The 16,656-nt window shown below is 49.7% G+C and overlaps 2 protein-coding genes across 4 annotated transcripts; both read left to right on the top strand.

The window, feature by feature from the left end:
- The first annotated feature begins 257 nt into the window (after positions 1-257).
- On the top strand, positions 258-2,872 carry ATP5MC1 (ATP synthase membrane subunit c locus 1). Its single transcript, XM_080369274.1, is given in 6 exon segments — positions 258-352; positions 354-395; positions 893-941; positions 1,529-1,606; positions 1,880-2,055; positions 2,648-2,872. Coding segments are annotated over 6 exon segments (540 nt in total). The 5' UTR covers positions 258-272; the 3' UTR covers positions 2,763-2,872.
- Positions 2,873-4,481: 1,609 nt separating this feature from the next.
- Positions 4,482-16,604, top strand: UBE2Z (ubiquitin conjugating enzyme E2 Z). Of its 3 annotated transcripts, none has more exons than XR_013924520.1 (8): positions 4,482-4,913; positions 6,693-6,765; positions 8,525-8,712; positions 10,660-10,771; positions 11,370-11,482; positions 12,025-12,115; positions 13,943-14,323; positions 16,452-16,604. XR_013924520.1 is itself a non-coding variant. In XM_080369272.1 (7 exons), exons 1-7 carry the CDS (start codon positions 4,591-4,593, stop codon positions 14,111-14,113), a joined length of 1,071 nt encoding a protein of 356 aa, XP_080225398.1. In that variant the 5' UTR covers positions 4,482-4,590; the 3' UTR covers positions 14,114-14,460. The 3 variants fall into 3 exon arrangements, 1 of the variants encoding a protein (XP_080225398.1); XR_013924521.1 differs by lacking the exon at positions 16,452-16,604 and adding an exon at positions 14,473-16,445; XM_080369272.1 differs by lacking the exon at positions 16,452-16,604 and having other exon boundaries at positions 13,943-14,460.
- Positions 16,605-16,656: the final 52 nt, after the last annotated feature.

Raw genomic sequence — 16,656 nt, 5'->3', positions numbered from 1 at the left:
GCACACCACAACCAGATGCCCTGCCCGCCCCGCCCACCCCGCCCCTCCGGCATCACCCCCCGGCCTCTATGGTCACCTCTATGGTACAAGAGCAACCCCACTGGCCTCATGGTCCTCTTGAAGACTTCCAGGCCGTCATCCAATCAGCAAGCACACAGTGAAAATAACTAGCCAATAGCGACCCGCGTAGTGACACCGCCCTCCCGCCCCGTCCCGCTGTCCCGGATGCTGGCGGGAGGTACTCGCTCGGCCGCAGCCAATCAGGAAGCCGGATGTTAGCCCAGGATGCCGCGCGCCGCTCAGGGCGACAGCCAATGAGCGCGGAGGACGCGGGGGGACACGGCAAGGTGAGCCTCTCGCAGCCGCCGCCGCAGCCCTGAGCGGACCCCGCGCAGGTGGGCCCCGCTCCTGACCCGCCCGCCCCGCGCCCCGCCGCGCCCCGGCGCCAGTGAGGGAGGTGCCGCTGGCCGCGGAGTTGTGCCGGGCATGGCCGGCCCGCGGGGTCGGGGCTTGGCCGGGCCGTGCCCTTCGCTGGGAGGCGGCAGCCGCCGAGGGCGCGACAGGCGGTGGTGGTTCCGCTGTTCCCAGGCCTCCCTAGGGCATTTTGTCATTTTGGGCTCGGGCTGGCGCGGCTGGCCCGCCGTGGGGGCGCGCCCCGTGCCGGGGAGGCTCAGGCTCAGCCCTGGGAAGGCTCCTGAGGAGGATTAACTGGGGGAGGGAGGCGGGGGGACACGGAGCCGCGCGTGGGGGCGGTGGGGAAAGCCTCGGGCACGACTCGGTGATGGGGCTGCAGGTAGCCGTGTGGTGGGCCAGTCCCGGGAGGAGGGTGCTGGCTGGTGGCAGTAGCATTGGGATTCCCAATTCCCTTTCTTTTTCTGTTTATTTGTATTAGATTAAGCAAAATGCAGGCTCCTTTGGCTCTCCTCAGCTCTCCAGCTCTGGTAAGTTGCCTGTCTTAAGAGGAGTATAATAATGCCTAGTGGGCATGGACGATTGTGAAGCTTTTCTGTGTGTTGCTTGGTTCAAAATGCTGTGCCGACCACCCTCAGCTGAGGTGGGACTGCGCAAGCTGGTCATACCGAGGATTTATCAAGGAGGGGAAACAAGGTGACCTCTGGTGACCAGAGTGATACCTCCCATGTTAATAGATGTGCAATGAACTGTAGGCCCAAGGGCGTCTCCAAAGATAAGCTAAGTGATTGTCACAGAGGTACTCAGCCACCCCTTTCATTCCAGGTATGAATTAGGAAGAAAAGACAGGGAACTGTAGTAATAACTAAACTGCTGTAGCAGGTGTGACACTGTGCTACATTGGGTGGTCTGTGCTAGTGTTGCTTGTGGACTTAATCCAGCTGGCTAAAACAGAAATATCCCCCATTTGCACGTGCCTTTGCTTTTTAGTCTTATTTCATACTTAAGATGTTTTCAGGAATTTCTAAGACTGTTCTTCTTAAAATAACTGCTCTTCCCTGAGGGTTAGTGCGGCCGCATCCAATTATAGGAGTTAATTGTCTGTGTTTTGCTTCAGTTCCGGTGCTGTTCCAGGGCCCTGGCCAGACCAGTTTCAGTGTCTGTTTTCAGCAGGCCGGAGGTTCAGACTGTACAGGTGAGACTTTTATGTGGTAAACTGGGTCCTGTGTTTCTGTACTCGCTGCCTGTGATACTTGATGGTTTCTCCTGAGACAGAGGAGTAAGTTTGTGTATCTAGAGGGTGGGTAATATGGGGACATGGCTTCTAGGCCAGTTTAGAGATAGCTTAGTGAGCTTGGCTGGTCTTGCTCTGCCTTGAGTAAAGGATAAATGGTGAGCATGTTTTAGTAGACTTTTCTATTTATGATTAAAAGTGTCATTATTATGTTTCTTCTCCTATGCCCTGCAGCCAGCTGGCATTTCCTATCCACAGCTGACCCGCCGTGAGTTCCAAACCAGTGCCGTTTCCAGGGATATTGACACTGCTGCTAAGTTCATTGGTGCTGGTGCTGCCACAGTTGGGGTGGCTGGTTCAGGAGCAGGCATTGGGACAGTGTTTGGCAGCTTGATCATTGGCTATGCCAGGTAAGTAAGATGCTAGGCTGGCTTGAATTTATTCCCTTCTTCCAGCACTAAATTTGGTAAATTAGTAGAGTTTTCTTTGCAATATATGTCCAGCTCTACACGCATAGTATATATAAGCAGATACTGTGTTTAACTGAAGCAATCCTCATTGGACTATAAAATAGTTGTTATAATTCATTATTCTCTTGAAATAAATAGTAAGAAAGCACCTGAATTGTTTGAATCCACCCTGTAGTTACTTCTAAATGATGCAGCTGCTCTGTGGAGCTCTGTCTGCCTCTAGAAGAGATGAAGTACTAGTTGTTAGCAGGAACTGTTGCTTGGTACCACCAGGGCAGGTGAAGCCAGCCTTCAGGCTTCAGTGTGTCTACATCACTAAAACCAGGGAAGAATTATGACTTTCTCATTCCAGCTAGTAGTTACCTGCCATAAAACTGGTTTGTACTGAAAAATACATTGCCTGTGTGACATAATCCTGTCTTTCTGTGATACAGGCTCTGGTTTGGTTTTTTTTTTTTTCTCACCGTGGATCTTTTTGTGTGTTTGTTTTTCTTTCCTCTCTGGTTTGTTCCCCCACTTGTACAACATACAGGAATCCATCTCTCAAGCAGCAGCTTTTCTCCTATGCCATCCTGGGCTTTGCCCTGTCTGAGGCCATGGGTCTCTTCTGTTTGATGGTGGCATTCCTTATCCTCTTTGCTATGTGACAACTTCTGGTCCTGGCTGCGGCTTCCATCACTCTGTCCTCTGCGGTTTGAGTCTGCTTCCATCAGAGCGTTCCAGACTGACAATTAAAGAAAAGATTTCTCTAAATAAACTGGTGGCTTTATTTTTTTTTTCTTAATTCTTTTTTTTTTTTTCTTATGTTCTGGTCCAGTGGTGAGGAAGTGTTTGAGTGAGTTGATGTATTGGTTGAAGAGGGTTATATCCCAGGTAGGGGAGGCACTCGCTGATAAAGCAAAAGGGGAGTGTGAAATGGTGGTGGGAGGGGACAAAATCTAATGTGAATTCAGTTAGAATGCCCTTGAACAGCACAAATCTATACAAAAAATCCCAGCAAGTATTGTCCATAGTGAAGCAAATATGTCTAGATGAGCTGACAAAGTGGTTTTTCCACATATTGTTGAAAATACTGTGCACCTGTTTTGTCTGAAAGGCAGTATGTAGAAAAGGTGCTGGGTACAGGTGAGTGTGTTTAGAAGCTTATTAATGGTGTTTGCATAACTAAACAAGTACACAAGGATAAGCACTGGCATATCATCTGAATTTTCTTCTTTCGCAAAGAAGAGTCGGTTTCAAGGTCACACTATTCATGTGCCTCCTCCAAGCATCAGTTTACACAAAGGACCACAGCTGAATTTTATTTCTTCCCCCCCCCCCCCAACAGTTATGTGCTTCAGCTGTCTTAGAGATTGGCGTATACTAGGGAGGAGAGATACTAAAGTCTCACCTGAGTCTTAGACCTCGTGGTAGGACAGCTGTGCCTTTGAGGAAGGTAGGAAGGTGAGCACTGTGGGAGGTTATCTGCTTTAGGTAATTGAATTAATGCAGCTCCTCAGTGTGCTTAAAGCCCCTGGAGCAGGATTGTGGCCTCCCTGGGGATGTGAATGGGGTGCAGGCAGTGCTCTGTCCAGAAGAGCTGCTTATGCTCTGGCGAGGGGAAGGGCCTGCGAAGAATTTGGCTCAAACTGTTCTGCGACTTCTTGGAGGAACAAAAAAGAGCTCAAGGGAGACTTGCTGGTGGAACTAAAAAGGAACAATCATAAGTGGGCGGCCAGGCTGGCTGCTGGGAATGAATGTGTAACCCTACAACAGTAACACTGTGCTTTGGGAATCGTTGTGGGGCACAGTGGTCTGCGTGTCTCAGGAACACAGCAGTTGCTGGTAGCACAGCACGTTGCGTTTATTGTCCCTGATACGTATAAAAATGGGCATAAACAACTTCTTGTACCCCTGGCAAAGCGACTGTGACCTTGAAACTCAAACTGTTTGCGTGCAGCCGCAGCGTGCTGTAGGTACCCGAGTGTCTGGCAGGCGGCGCGGGGGTGAGGGGCCCCGCGGTGTCCTACGGGCCACGGCGACCCCCCAGCGCTCCGGGCGGGCTCTGTCGCTTCCTGAGGGTGCCCTGAGGGGCAGGAGAGGGCTGGAAGGCGGCCCGGCCATGCCTGCGCAGGCTGAGGCGTGCTGGGAGCGAGCCTGTTGCCGCAGAAAGGTTGTTTTTCCGCCCAAAAAGCCGCAAACTAGGATTTGTGCCGCCTCCAGCCCCGCAGACATCCGCCGCGGCAGAGGGCGCGCTGCTCCCGGTGGGATACTCTAGCCCAGGGTTACGCGTCTCTGTGGAAGGGGCGCTCTGGCGCCAGTGCAGAGACTCTATGGTGGCTGGGGGGAGTTTGCGCCGGTAGTGGGAGGGGGGAGCGGGGGCGGTGCCGCTCTGGCCGGCGATCGGTGGTGGAGGCGGGGAGCGGGGGCCGCTCTGGCCGGCGGACTCGCTGGTGCGGAGTCCCGGAAGCGGCGTTCCCCGAGGCCGGGCGCGGAATGGCGGAGAGTCCGGCCGCCGAGGAGGCGGCCCCGGCCGCGGTGCTGGCGGCGGCGGGTAGCGGCGGAGCCTCGGCCGGCCCGGGCGGGGGCGCGGGGAGCCCCGGCGTCTTCATCCCCGCCGAGTTGTGGGCGGCGGCGGGCTTCGGTGCTGCGACGCCGGGCGCCGGCGTGGCCCCGGGGAGCGGCGGGGCCCCCATCGCGGCGGCGGCGGCGGCCGCGGGGGCCGCGCTCCTCACGCACTCCGCCTTCTGGGACCCTACGGTTAGCGGCGACTGGGATAGCGAGCGGCCCAGCCCGGCCTGCCTCCTGCGGATCAAACGGTGAGAGAGCCTCCCCGCCCTGGGCCCGCGGCCGGCTCCGCTGGCGAGCTGGGGGGTGGCCCCGGGCCTGGCCAGCTGTGTGGGCCGGGAAACCCCCGGGCCCTGCCCCGGCTTGTGCTCGGGGGGCTGCCCGGGCGGAGGGCGGGCACGGGCCAGAGGCTTGTAACGGGGCAGAGACCTGGCTTGTCTCCAGTAACCTCGAGGGGGTAATGGACCCCTGGGCCTCACCGTCCCCTCACCAACAGGCCTGGAGACCTGGAGGTGGGCCTGGGGACAGGCCCCGGTCCCCCCCTCCCATGTCCCGGGGTGCTCCCGGGGACAGGCCCCAGTCCCCCACTTCTGTGTCCTGGGAACAGTCCCCAGTCCCCACTGTTCTCCGGGACTCCCCTTGCCCAGGTGTTTGGGTGACGATGGAATCTCGCACCTCCCTTTGCCCTGGAGCCGTGGACCCCGGTATCACCATCCAGGGTCTCTTTCTCCATCTGCAGTTTCTGGGGTGTTTGGCAGCAGAGCTCCTTGGTGTGTGGCTCCGATCCTGCCCTCGGGATCGCTAGCAGCTTCTTGGAGGTGCTGTTAAATGGGGAGGGGAGCAGGTTTGTAACTCCCATTAACGGTCGAGTTAAGTTTTTTATACTTAACCTGCCTGTAGTGATCCTTCTTCCTGCTGATGCCCATCCGTTTGGTTGCTCTGACTTTTTAAAGGTTCATCTGTTAAACCTGGTGTGTCGATAGCCTTTAATATAACAAGCAGTCTTGTATTGTTAGAAATGCTGGCACTGTTTCAACAAGTTCTTCCTCTTCCTTCAGAGCAAGTATCGCTGCCAGGCTCTTGCTCATCCTTGTTCTGGAGCTTGTATAATGTCTTCCGAAGATGGCACCAGCTATTTGGGCAGTTTCCAATCCAAATGCCAGAAGCACTAACCTTGTAACATTAGGCAGGAAGGCGAGGCTCTGCTGTTGCTTTTGCATTTGTTCTCACCTTGAAACCTCTGAGCTCTAGTTGCTTCCGAAATGGGAAGGTTGAGTGGGAGCTTGTCCTGGAGCTCACTGCAGCTCTGGTTATGGGAGGGAGGTTTTGGGTGAGGGAAGGTAATAGGTGCCATTCGATTTATCTGTAAATTGCATGGAGTTGTAGGTGATTTATTGTTTTTCACTTCATTTGGTTTGAGTCCCTAGAGAAACAAGGCCGTTGTGATCAAGCTGTGTGTGTGCGTGCATTCTCACCTACTCTTGAACCTGCTGTCTGATTAAACCCAAATTTGTCAGAGCGGTAACGTTCTCAAAGGCAGTTGAGTCATGGTATGTTTGGGGAAAACCAAATGACTGGGTATATAAGAGGGATCCTGTAAATAGTCTGAGTGTGGAGAAGGAAAACACAGGGAGGAGAAGTCATCCTTTAAACAACAAACTTCACCTAGAAGAACTTTCAAGTGATTACTTTAGGGGAAGTTTATGGTTGAAGTTCTACATGCTGGAGCTGATCCATGGTGAAATACAAGACAGCAGTTAGTCAAGGTGCACTTGTTCTGATGTCTTGTGTATTGTTTTCCTGAATGCTGCTCGTGCCCTTGAAATGCCTCAGCTGTTCTGGGGGGTAAGTTGAAAGAGCCCAGCCAGAAAACAGAGGCAAAAGAAAAATGTCTAGCTCTTTACAAGTTTCTGTCTTAAAAGTCTGTCCCTTTGCATCTGTGCACAGATTTGTCATCTAGAACGTTCAGTGCCTCAAGGGCTGATGAACGCCAAGGGAGATCTTGACTAATTCCTGTTTCCTTTGTTCAGGGATATCATGTCCATTTACAAGGAACCGCCCCCGGGAATGTTTGTTGTGCCTGATCCCCATGACATGACCAAGGTAAGAGAAGATTTGGAGCTGCTTCAACTTTCCACTTCTCTATATGTTCCTGCTGATGGCTGCTTTAAGGGTTTACCCAAATGGAGTATTCCCTTCATGTTTTGAGAGAAGTCAGGGCGAGTCTTGCAAAAGCATAATGAAGTTCCAGTTTTCTTGGTGGCATTGCGATGGGCTGTATTTATAATGGGAGGAGGCTCTCAAGGAAACTGGCTCTGTGGAGAGATATCATCACAGGAATCCGAGGAGCTTCCACAGATAAAGCCAGCTCTGCTTTAGAGGCCCTGTGAACCAGTGGGGTACTGATTCAGCTCGTTTCATCCTACTGATGCTTGAAAACAATCAACAGAGCAGCTCAAAGGAGAACTCTGTGGGAAGCTAGTGGCCATGGGGGGCTTCTCAGAGAAGCTAGAAATGAGAAATGTCCATTAGCTACAAGCAGTGCTGGAGTATCTGTAATCCACCTGCGGAACCTGGAGATGTTTAATTGTTGTGAGCTGGCAGTGAGGTGCGTCCCTGCAGGCGGGCCCTGTCCTGCTGCAGAGCTGCCAGCTGGGTTCTCACAGGTACCAGGGTCGCGTGCAGGTCTGACCCACGCTCCCACCACATCACTGCCAACAGACCTGCTCTCTAGGGACACGGGCATGGCTACGGCTTCTCCTGCCCCAGTTCTTCCCCTCCTGGTTCTCGAGTTTTTCCAGGACTGGGAATTTCCAGTTATGCCAGAGAGAATGCAGTGAGCTGGGAGGCAAGAGGTTGCTCAGTGTTCTTGATCCAGTGTGTTTCTTGGCTGGTGCTGCCCTTTCTTTAGCCAGTGTCACCTGGTCTGGCCATGCTGGTTTCTGGGTGTTGTATGTGCGTGTGTGTGAGGTTGCTTTGTTTTTTCCTCTGCTGCACACTTCTCCCACCCCCCTGACAAACGTGGCATCCCCCAAATTCCCCCTCCGTGTAAGTGCCTGCCCGACTTAGCGCCCCTGGGGTTTTGGAGGTAGCACAAAGGGAGTGTCTCTGCACAGCCAGCTCCCACCTGGGGCTCTTACTGCTGCTCTGGCTTCCCTGGTGTAGATAGCTGAAAGCACCAAAATGCCCTTCAACGGAAATGCGGGTTTGTAGAACACCAGCCTCAGGGCTTTTAACTGAAATCCTGGGGAGGTAAGAGGATCATTAAAGGAGACTGCTTGGATGCTTGGGGAAAAAGCTTCCTTAATAGCCCAAAGGGAGTAGATTTCCTGGTATACAATTGGGATCTTGGAGGGTAATTAGCATGGAGAGAATAGGGTCTCAATTTTGGATCCTGGAAGAGGAAATTGAGTGATTGGTTTTAATAAGACCAAATCAGCACAAGACCATAAAATTGAGGAATGCGCAGAAATTCTGAATTTTTTTGTTTGAGATCTTTTTCCTTTTTTTTTTTTTTTTTTTTTTTAAGCATAGCTTACCACCTGAACTGTGATTCAGTCTGGTTTGGGTTGTATAGAGATGTATGGGAGGCAGCTGTTGTGGACTGTGGCCAAACTTCGCATTGGAAACCTGCTTTGCACATTGAGTGTGGCAGAGGGGAGAGAAGTGCACAGCAGTGGCTCTGGCTAACGAGGGAAGGAGGGAGGGTTAAGTATGGCCTGCACGTGGGTGTGCTTGTGGAAGATGCTGCCTCTGTGCTGTTGCCTGGGTGGAGGTTTCTTGCCTTTGGTTGGCTTTGTTGAGGATTTGACGGTGCTGCACAATTTTGAAGTGGTGCGCAAGACGGGCTTTTGTTTTCCAGATTCATGCATTGATCACAGGCCCATTTGACACGCCTTATGAAGGGGGTTTCTTCTTGTTCCTGTTTCGCTGTCCTCCAGATTATCCCATCCACCCACCAAGGGTCAAACTGATGACAACGGGAAATAACACAGTGAGGTTTAACCCCAACTTCTACCGCAATGGGAAAGTCTGCCTGAGTATTCTAGGGTAAGAGGAGACTTTGGCTGTTTCGATGGGAGATCAGGAGGTGGCTGCAGGCTGTGTTCTGCCTCACGCATCTTTCTCAGCACATTGTGCCTTGATGTTGCCCCAGACGCGTGCTTGGATGCACCTTTATGCTTCTGCGAAGTCATGTGCAGAATCAGAGTCTTAAAGCGGCACAAATTCCTCTACTGATGTAAGAGCCTAACTTGTGTTTAAAAGCACCTGAGAACAGAGCAGGGGAAGCATGAAGTTCAGTGGATGCTGCCGCTTTTCTCCTGCTTCCCCTTGCAAAGCCTCGGACCAAGCACTGCATTTCTTCCGCTTTTGCGCTTTGCAGCTTGATCCTTAATGTTCTTTGAATGTAGGTTTTTGTGGTTTTAATTTCCTCTCTCTGTGTGGGTTTGAAAATAAATAAATAAAATTAAAAGCCACTAAGAACTTCCTTGAGAGCCATTTGACTGCTCTGGGCTTCCACTTACATGTAGTATGTGGGGCTGAGCTCTGGGTGTAATGATTTACAAGCGCTGCTCCCATGATGCCTGTTCAAACAGGCTCCACGGCTGCAAATGCTCGTTATTCACCTGCCTGATTTTTAAACATGTGTAAGTCCTGGCTGATTGAATGGCTTTTACAGCTCTGCCAGAGGAACCCAGGCCATGGTGTGATACTCCCAACCCCAGCTGCAACAGTTTCAGTTGCCAGTAAAGAAAGGCTTTTGCTGAGACTCTGGACTGGTGCAGCTGGGTTGTGATTACCTGGTTCCTTCTGCTGCAGGGAGGCAGTAACAGCGGCCAGGTGAGGAAAGGGCAGCAACAGCTTGAATTGCTGTGGGGATTTGATCAACCAGCACAGTCTGAGTGCTGATGTGGTTATGACTGCCTTTGCTGGTATGGTTTCAGCAGTGCTTTGCATGTGCCGCTCACACCGAAGTTGGTGCAAGTAGCTGATACCAGTCAGCTGATAGGTGCTGGTCCAGGGCTGGTAGAGGCACATGGTGCTGGGAAATACCTTGCTCAGTGTAGAAGTCTTCCTGATCCAGCGAGCTGGATGCCAGCACCTGCAAAGCACTGAGGTGTGCAGGGCACGTCCTTATCTTGGAGGTCTGAATGCCCAGCAGCTCCCGCGCAAGCTGCTGCCTTGTGGCTCATGCAATTGTAGCCCTAGCGTGGAAGCTAAATTATTGAAGAGTGAACAAAGAGCTTCGGCCTTAGCAGAAATGGGAAGCGCAGAGGGAGCTGCAAATGAAAGGATTTAGGAAGAGCATATATGGGTCAGCACATCCTTGTTCAGCTCACAGGGAGACGGGTCTGTATCTGGAACTAGGATATTAAGGGCAAGCAGCAGAGCAGCTTTTTCTGCTTGTGCTGTTCTGTGCAAAGGTTTTTGCTACCCTGCGTGTATGAAATGGGCATTCCTATACTTATTCCTATAGTAGAGCATCTGTTAGTGCTTTTGATGGCAGTCCTTGCGCTGATTGTCTGTATTACAGACTGCACAAGTCATGGTCTTGTTTGAGTCTTGAAAATCAGATTTTAGTTCTTGAAAATTGTTGTGTTTGACTTATGGTAGTGCTGGGAGCTTGTGTTGCTCCAGGCAGCTGTGCAAGATGATAGACAGACATAGCTTTAAAGTTCCCTGTAAAATGCTTGGAAATGTATTCTTCCTCAACTCGTGTGATGCCCTGTGTGTGTTAGCAGTGGAGTGAGGTTAGCCAGCCTCTCGTCTTGCTCAAGTACTCATTTGGTTGAGAGAATAAACTACTTTGACCCTGAAAACTTCCTCAGTGTCCAGTGCTTCCCATATCTGTAGCAGCTGTTTCTTTTTCTGTTGCATTTCTGTAAGAAGTAAATGTGGTTTCCCGAGCTTTCTGATCCTTGGCAGTTGGAGGGGTGATGCTCACTGAGCCAGTCCTGCATTGTTAATTGATGCTTTTCTGTTTTGATGCTTCAGCACTTGGACCGGGCCTGCATGGAGCCCAGCACAGAGTATCTCTTCAGTCCTCATCTCCATCCAGTCTCTGATGACTGAGAACCCTTATCACAATGAACCCGGCTTTGAGCAGGTGAGAGTTTGAGGTGGATCTCTCTGGTTCTGCAGCTATTTCTCTTTTCCCTCCACATCTTGCTCCTGGTGGCAAATCCCATTCTGGAAACGGGGACAAAAGTAGGTTATGTTGCTTGGCTCTTTTTCAGCTTGCTCTGCCTCTAGTCAGAGCTTGAGGGGGAGTTGCAAGCCAGCTCTGAACCAGAGGCTCCTTAGCTCGCCTATATGTAAGGTAATAGAAGAACACGAGGCATTTGAGAAGTATGGGATGGCTCTTTGTTTCTCTGCTACATGACTCCTGAAATGGCTTCCCTGGGACATTTAGTCACGCGGGAACCAAACTACTCAGGTTTTCATGGTCTCCAGCATCTCAGAGAGAGGCTGATTTCTGTGCTAACTTCATCAGTTGACCTGTCTCCACAGCTGTGTGAGTCCAAGGCTCTGGAGACAGGTAAAATCTTGCCAGCTTTTCATTTGCAGTATGAACTAGCTCAGCATACACAGAACAGACAGAGTTGTAGTGGGTTCATGCACCAATGAAATTCATCAGGCCCAGGAGGGAGAGACGAAGAGCCATTGCAGTTGCGTGGACTCACTGGCCCAAATTCTGTTTCCAGGAGAGGCACCCTGGGGACAGCAAGAACTATAATGAGTGCATTCGGCATGAGACCATCCGAGTAGCAGTGTGCGACATGCTGGAAGGGAAGTGTCCCTGTCCTGAGCCGTTACGGTATGGAAAAGAGGCATGGAGGGAGCATAAGAAAGTGGTGTAGGGAAGCAGGATAAATGTACCTGGCTGTTATTCCTGAGATCCTGAGAGTTGCTTCGGGGAAGAGCAAGTCTTTTAACTCTGCTTGGTCCTGCAAAGAGTTGTTTTGTTTCCCCTGAAGTGGATGGCTGTGTCTCTGTGGTGCCCAGGAGCTGTGCATTGACAAAGCCTGTGTTATTGTGCACAATGGCTGCATCCTCTGACTCGTGTTTGAGAATAAATGTGCCTTGTCTTATAGAGGAAAAAAAAAAATATCTTGGGCTGGGGGGGGAGCACAGCTGTTGTGGAATCACGTGCAGGCTCTCTTCAGCTGCAGTGATGCTGCAGTTTGTTTCACTCTGTGTCCTGCCTCACTGTACCCTGTTAGCTGACTGGGACACACTGTATGGCTGTCCATGCTGACAACGTGAACTGGAGTTCAGTGGGATGGGGTGACCCTGGATGATGGTGTGAGTGTTGTAACACTGTCATTTTGTGTTGATCATTTGCTGTCTTGCATGCAGGGGCGTGATGGAGAAATCCTTCATGGAATACTATGACTTCTATGAAGGGGTGTGTAAAGAGAGACTTTATCTCCAAGGACAGACAATGCAGGTGAGTGGCAGACAGTTTTCCTGTTGATAACACACTGCCTTAGATAAGGCTGACAAACAACAATGTGCGGCACATGGGGTGGATCTGGATCTTTTCTGTGAAATATGTATTCCAACTTTGTATCAGCCATGAAACTGAGACGTTCCTGTGGATAAAACAGTATAATTCTCAAGTTCAGAGTATGCACGCAGTTTTTCTGTGTTAGATTTTCAAGGCTGTTAGATTTCAGAGTGCTGGACCTGACACCCTCCCCAGGCAAGCAGGTACTTCTCTCAGCGGTGGAACTGGCACAGTGTGTTTTCATGCAGATTTGATGTTAAGCAGGGAGGGTGCGTGCAGGTTAACCAATGCTGGTGGCAACTGAACTTCATTGCAGTATTTTCTTGTTGGGTTGCTGCTAGAGTTTCTTGTTTTCTGAGGTTCTTTTGCTCACACAGCAGGTAGGAACTTTTCTCTGACACCCCTAGTTCTGTGAGATGAGATTGAAAGTGGGTGACTGAGTCAAGTTACTGAGGAGGGAAGGAGTGGGGGAACACTGTCAATATAGCAGACACATCTAGACAGGTTGAGTTACAGGAGCTTGTTTCTGCAGGAAAGCAGACATTAAAGAATAGATTACAAAGCTAATTTGCATATGAATAGGTGTGTCTTCCTCATCAGCCACCTCTTGTCTGACTCGTTGAGAAATTCCACTGCTAAGGAAAGATGGAGGTGGTTGATTTAATGATTTTGTCTCTGAGCCCTTTTTTCCTGTCAGTGCATCGCTGGCTGTGTAATTCATAAATTGAAAGGACTCCCAGAACAGGAGAGTTCATGTTTGGAGTGACAAATTCCCATAAGGAAGGTCTGTGCCTGACTTACAGCTGCAGAGAGTACTGAACTGAAGGCAGCGAGTGAAGTTTGGTGACATTAGAGGATTGTCAGGTTTGGTTCCACTCTTGTCTCTTCTTCAAGGAGCCAGGACTCAGTTGCTTTTCTCCAGGGTTTATGAAGATCACTGTGTTGTGCTCGGTTCCTAGAGGCAGTGACTGCCATGGCTGGTTTTCTGCTCGCTTGTAAATAGTAGTGCAGGAAGCATGAACACGTGCTGGAGAGATGGTTTTGTTGTCTTCATTACCCTGTTTTTCAAACTAAGTCGCTCCAGGCTCAGTATCAGTTAAGTGCATGCAAGACGTGCTGTCTTGTTAACTTTGGGGCCACATGTTGGCTTGTACCGAAGATTCCCATCAGGTAGGACAGCGTAAAGTGCACCAGCACCTTATATAGCCCTGGCAGTGTGTCTTTGACCTGGGAAGGGCGTGAAAGCAGCAAATGCTAAATAATCTCCAAAGACTTTCTGCCTCTGACTTGGCTACATCTCAGCTGGGGGGCTTGGTTTAAAACGAAATAGCGATGCTTTCATTTGGGCAGGGTCTGTAGCACTAGTACAAAGTGTGGTCAAGTGTTCTGGCTCCTGGATTTTAGAGGCTTTCATTTGTAATGTTTTCCCTGCCTCCCTGGAGTGATCTTGAGACCAAATCTTTGAAGTAGTTTGCTTCCTCAAATCTGGGAGTAGAAATTCAACCCATGTCTGCTTGGCCTTTCATCTGTTTCGGAAGTTTGCTTAGGTTTGTAAGGTTTCCCAAAAGAGACTCCACACAGAAGTTATCAGTCTTCAACCTCTGCCACGACAGTGGGAAGTTAAGGGGCCTCTTCATCATAAGATGGAATTTAACCCTTAAGCCTTTGATAATTTGTTGCCCGATTACTATGCAGCTCTCTCCTTTGTGCCTCTTACCAGATGGATAATGGTCTGTATTAATGGGCTTATCTATGGTTTTCTTCCAGGATCCTTTTGGTGAAAAACGGGGCCACTTTGACTATCAGTCCCTATTAGTGCGTTTGCAAGGAATTCGGCAGAAGGTGCAAGAGAAACACCAGCAGGAGAATACAGAAATAGACTCTGAGAGCAGCTCCTCCGAGACAGAGACAGACACTCAGGGTTGCTCTAAAGCTTAGAGCTACGGTAACAGTGGAGAGGCCAAGCCATGGGGATGTTCTGTCTTCACACTCTAGAGTACCCCTGACAGACTCGACAACCAAACCAATGCCAGAGCGGAGGAAACTGCGGGATATCTCCTGTCTCCTTGTACTGCTTTGGTGGATAACGCTGAATGAGAAGACTTCATGCTAGACAAAGCCAAGCTTGTGACAGGCTACTCTTAAAAGGTACTTACTATGCTAGAAAGCCGGAGCATGTGGCATCAGGTTATTTTTTGGAAACACCTACACTGGTTGGTTTTTTTCTTTTTTTTTTTTTTTTTTTTCTCCTCCATTTGATTAAAGAATGAGATCTAGACTGCAAATCCTCTTTACAGCTTTTCTGTTCCTAGACAGTGAGCCCTTTCCTGGGGCCACGCTGAATGTGGAGCTGTAGCTGTGGGAGCGCTTTGATGAGTCCAGGGTATGACAGGGCCCACGCACTGTGTGCCCAGGCGAAACCTTTTTGTGCGGGTTGGGAGAGATGGAGCCTCTCTGCTCTGTGGAGCCCATCTACTTGATGTCTTTCTTCTAGACACTGTTCTAGACAGACCAAAGATAAAGAGCAGTGGTGGAATCTGGGCTCCTTTCTGAAAGCTTTACTCAAGCCCTGGGTGACTTCGTCCACTGAGACTTTGGGCACAGAGGGGTGGATGCAAAGTGGAAACAGCAAGAATCCATAAATCAAGTGCAGGTGTGTTCATCCTGGCATTTTGGGGAAGGGAGGGTGAGAAAATCATTGTTCAGAGATGGGGGGAGCACTTAAAAATAAGCCTAGTTTGTGTATTTGATTTGAAGTTAGCATTCTAGAAATATTTTATTCGGGCTGCTCTGAACAGAGCTGTTCTGTTTCTTTAACTGAAGTACTCTGCTTTCCACCTCTCTGATCAGTGTATTATTTTATTTTCCTTCCTTCTTCCTCCTGCCACCTCACTCGCTGCTGCTACCTTGATCCATCAGATTGAGATGCTAGGATAAGGGGCAATTCTAGCTAAGGAAGCCACTGTTCACGGGCGGAGTCCTTCGGAGGTGTATGCCTTGTTACTGATAAATTCCTTTGCCAAACTTGGCTGAGTCCAGGCGAGCCGAGTGTCGTAAAGTTTAACACTTCAGTGTATTTGACCGTTCTAAAGAGCAACTTTTTACTGAGTGAAGGCCACCCTCTTGGAGAGGTGTCTGCTGGCTGTGAGTGCCATTACATCAAAGATGTATTCAGTGTAACTTGGGTGGAGGTGAATTACCGTTTCTCCAGGCAAATGAGCCTGCTGATTGATTGGAGCAGTAGAATGTTTTGTTGTTAAAGAGCTTAATCTATACTTTTTTTTTTTTAAATAATTTTTATGGGAGCTTTGCTAGAAAGCTAAGCACAAAGTTGCACATTGTCCTGGGCCCTCTCCCAGTTCCCTTAAACACCTTCCCACCAGCTCGGCCCTGTTTCAGACTCCTGATGGTGGTGGGAGAACTTCCAACGCAGTCATCTTCTAAAAAAAGTGCAGAAAGAGGGGCCAAAAGACCCCTGCTGCGTGCTGTACGAGAAAGGCAATGCCCCATGCGTCACTGAATTATTTTCAGTCTCTGTGATTTGTATCAACTCTTGCAGAACTCAGAAGCCTGCACACTGCTGCTTAAGCAGCTCTGAAAAGCTGAAAGGTGGAAACATTTCTGAATTATTTAACAACTTGAGAACCTTTTTTCCTTTTAGCAAGCAAACTCCCCTGGGTCTGTCATTGGCTTGATTTAGACTTAAACCCTGTCTTCCCTCAAGGGAAAGCTGAACTTACATAGGACTCACTCAACACGTAACACCAGAGGAGAGTGACTAAAGTGGTGTTCAGCTTGCGATGAGGTCTCGGGGAGGCAGGGGGTCTCCCGAGAAGTCATGAGCTGTGTGCTACTTTACCGCCTCTGTAATCCCATTGTAAATGTCACGTTGTTTTTCACCATTCAGTAGCATTGCGGGTAGAGCTGTGACTCTGCTGCCTTCCCAAGGCAGAGCTGGTTCTGAAATCTGTTTGTGATGCATGTGGCGTTACCATCCACTGATACAACGAAACAAGAAAATGCCTTATTGTGGACACTATTCACATAACTAGCATGTGGCTGTAAAAGAGAAGCATTAGTTTTATAGCTCTAATGTTGTCCTACCATTTCTGAATGTTTCCATTTCAAAGTGACAATCCTCAAATGACTGCTCTAGGCAGAGATGTTTTAGCAACAGATTTTTAGACCTGAGTTGAAAATATATGCACAAGAGTCACTCTAAGATACCTTGTTTATATACTATTGTACATAAGATTTTTTTTTTTGTGCAATAAAGTTTGTTTTGGCAGAATCTAGGCTGTGGTACTCCTTAGTGGAACAACGACTCATTCACAGAGCAGAGAGGACTGCAGAACAGTTTCTCAATGTCACTGCTGGCTCCAGGATTCTTTAGCCAGAGTCACATTTGCATCGTCTGCGACTGCAGTTGCAAAAGCAGCTTAGATAATTTCCTTGTTGCTGTGACAAGGTATTTAGTTGCC

This window comes from Falco punctatus, assembly GCF_963210335.1.
Source record: "Falco punctatus genome assembly, chromosome: 19".
Classification (NCBI taxonomy): Eukaryota; Metazoa; Chordata; class Aves; order Falconiformes; family Falconidae; genus Falco; species Falco punctatus.
Note: the sequence above shows the minus strand (reverse complement) of the source record. Positions and strands in the feature narration are given on the sequence as shown.

Excerpts from the sequence above, each read along its gene's own strand:
- UBE2Z (XM_080369272.1), top strand. The coding sequence starts at position 4,591 with ATGGCGGAGAGTCCGGCCGCCGAGGAGGCGGCCCCGGCCGCGGTGCTG. Across the intron at positions 8,713-10,659 it reads GTCTGCCTGAGTATTCTAGG|CACTTGGACCGGGCCTGCAT; the intron begins GTAAGAGGAGAC and ends TTGATGCTTCAG. Across the intron at positions 10,772-11,369 it reads ATGAACCCGGCTTTGAGCAG|GAGAGGCACCCTGGGGACAG; the intron begins GTGAGAGTTTGA and ends TTCTGTTTCCAG.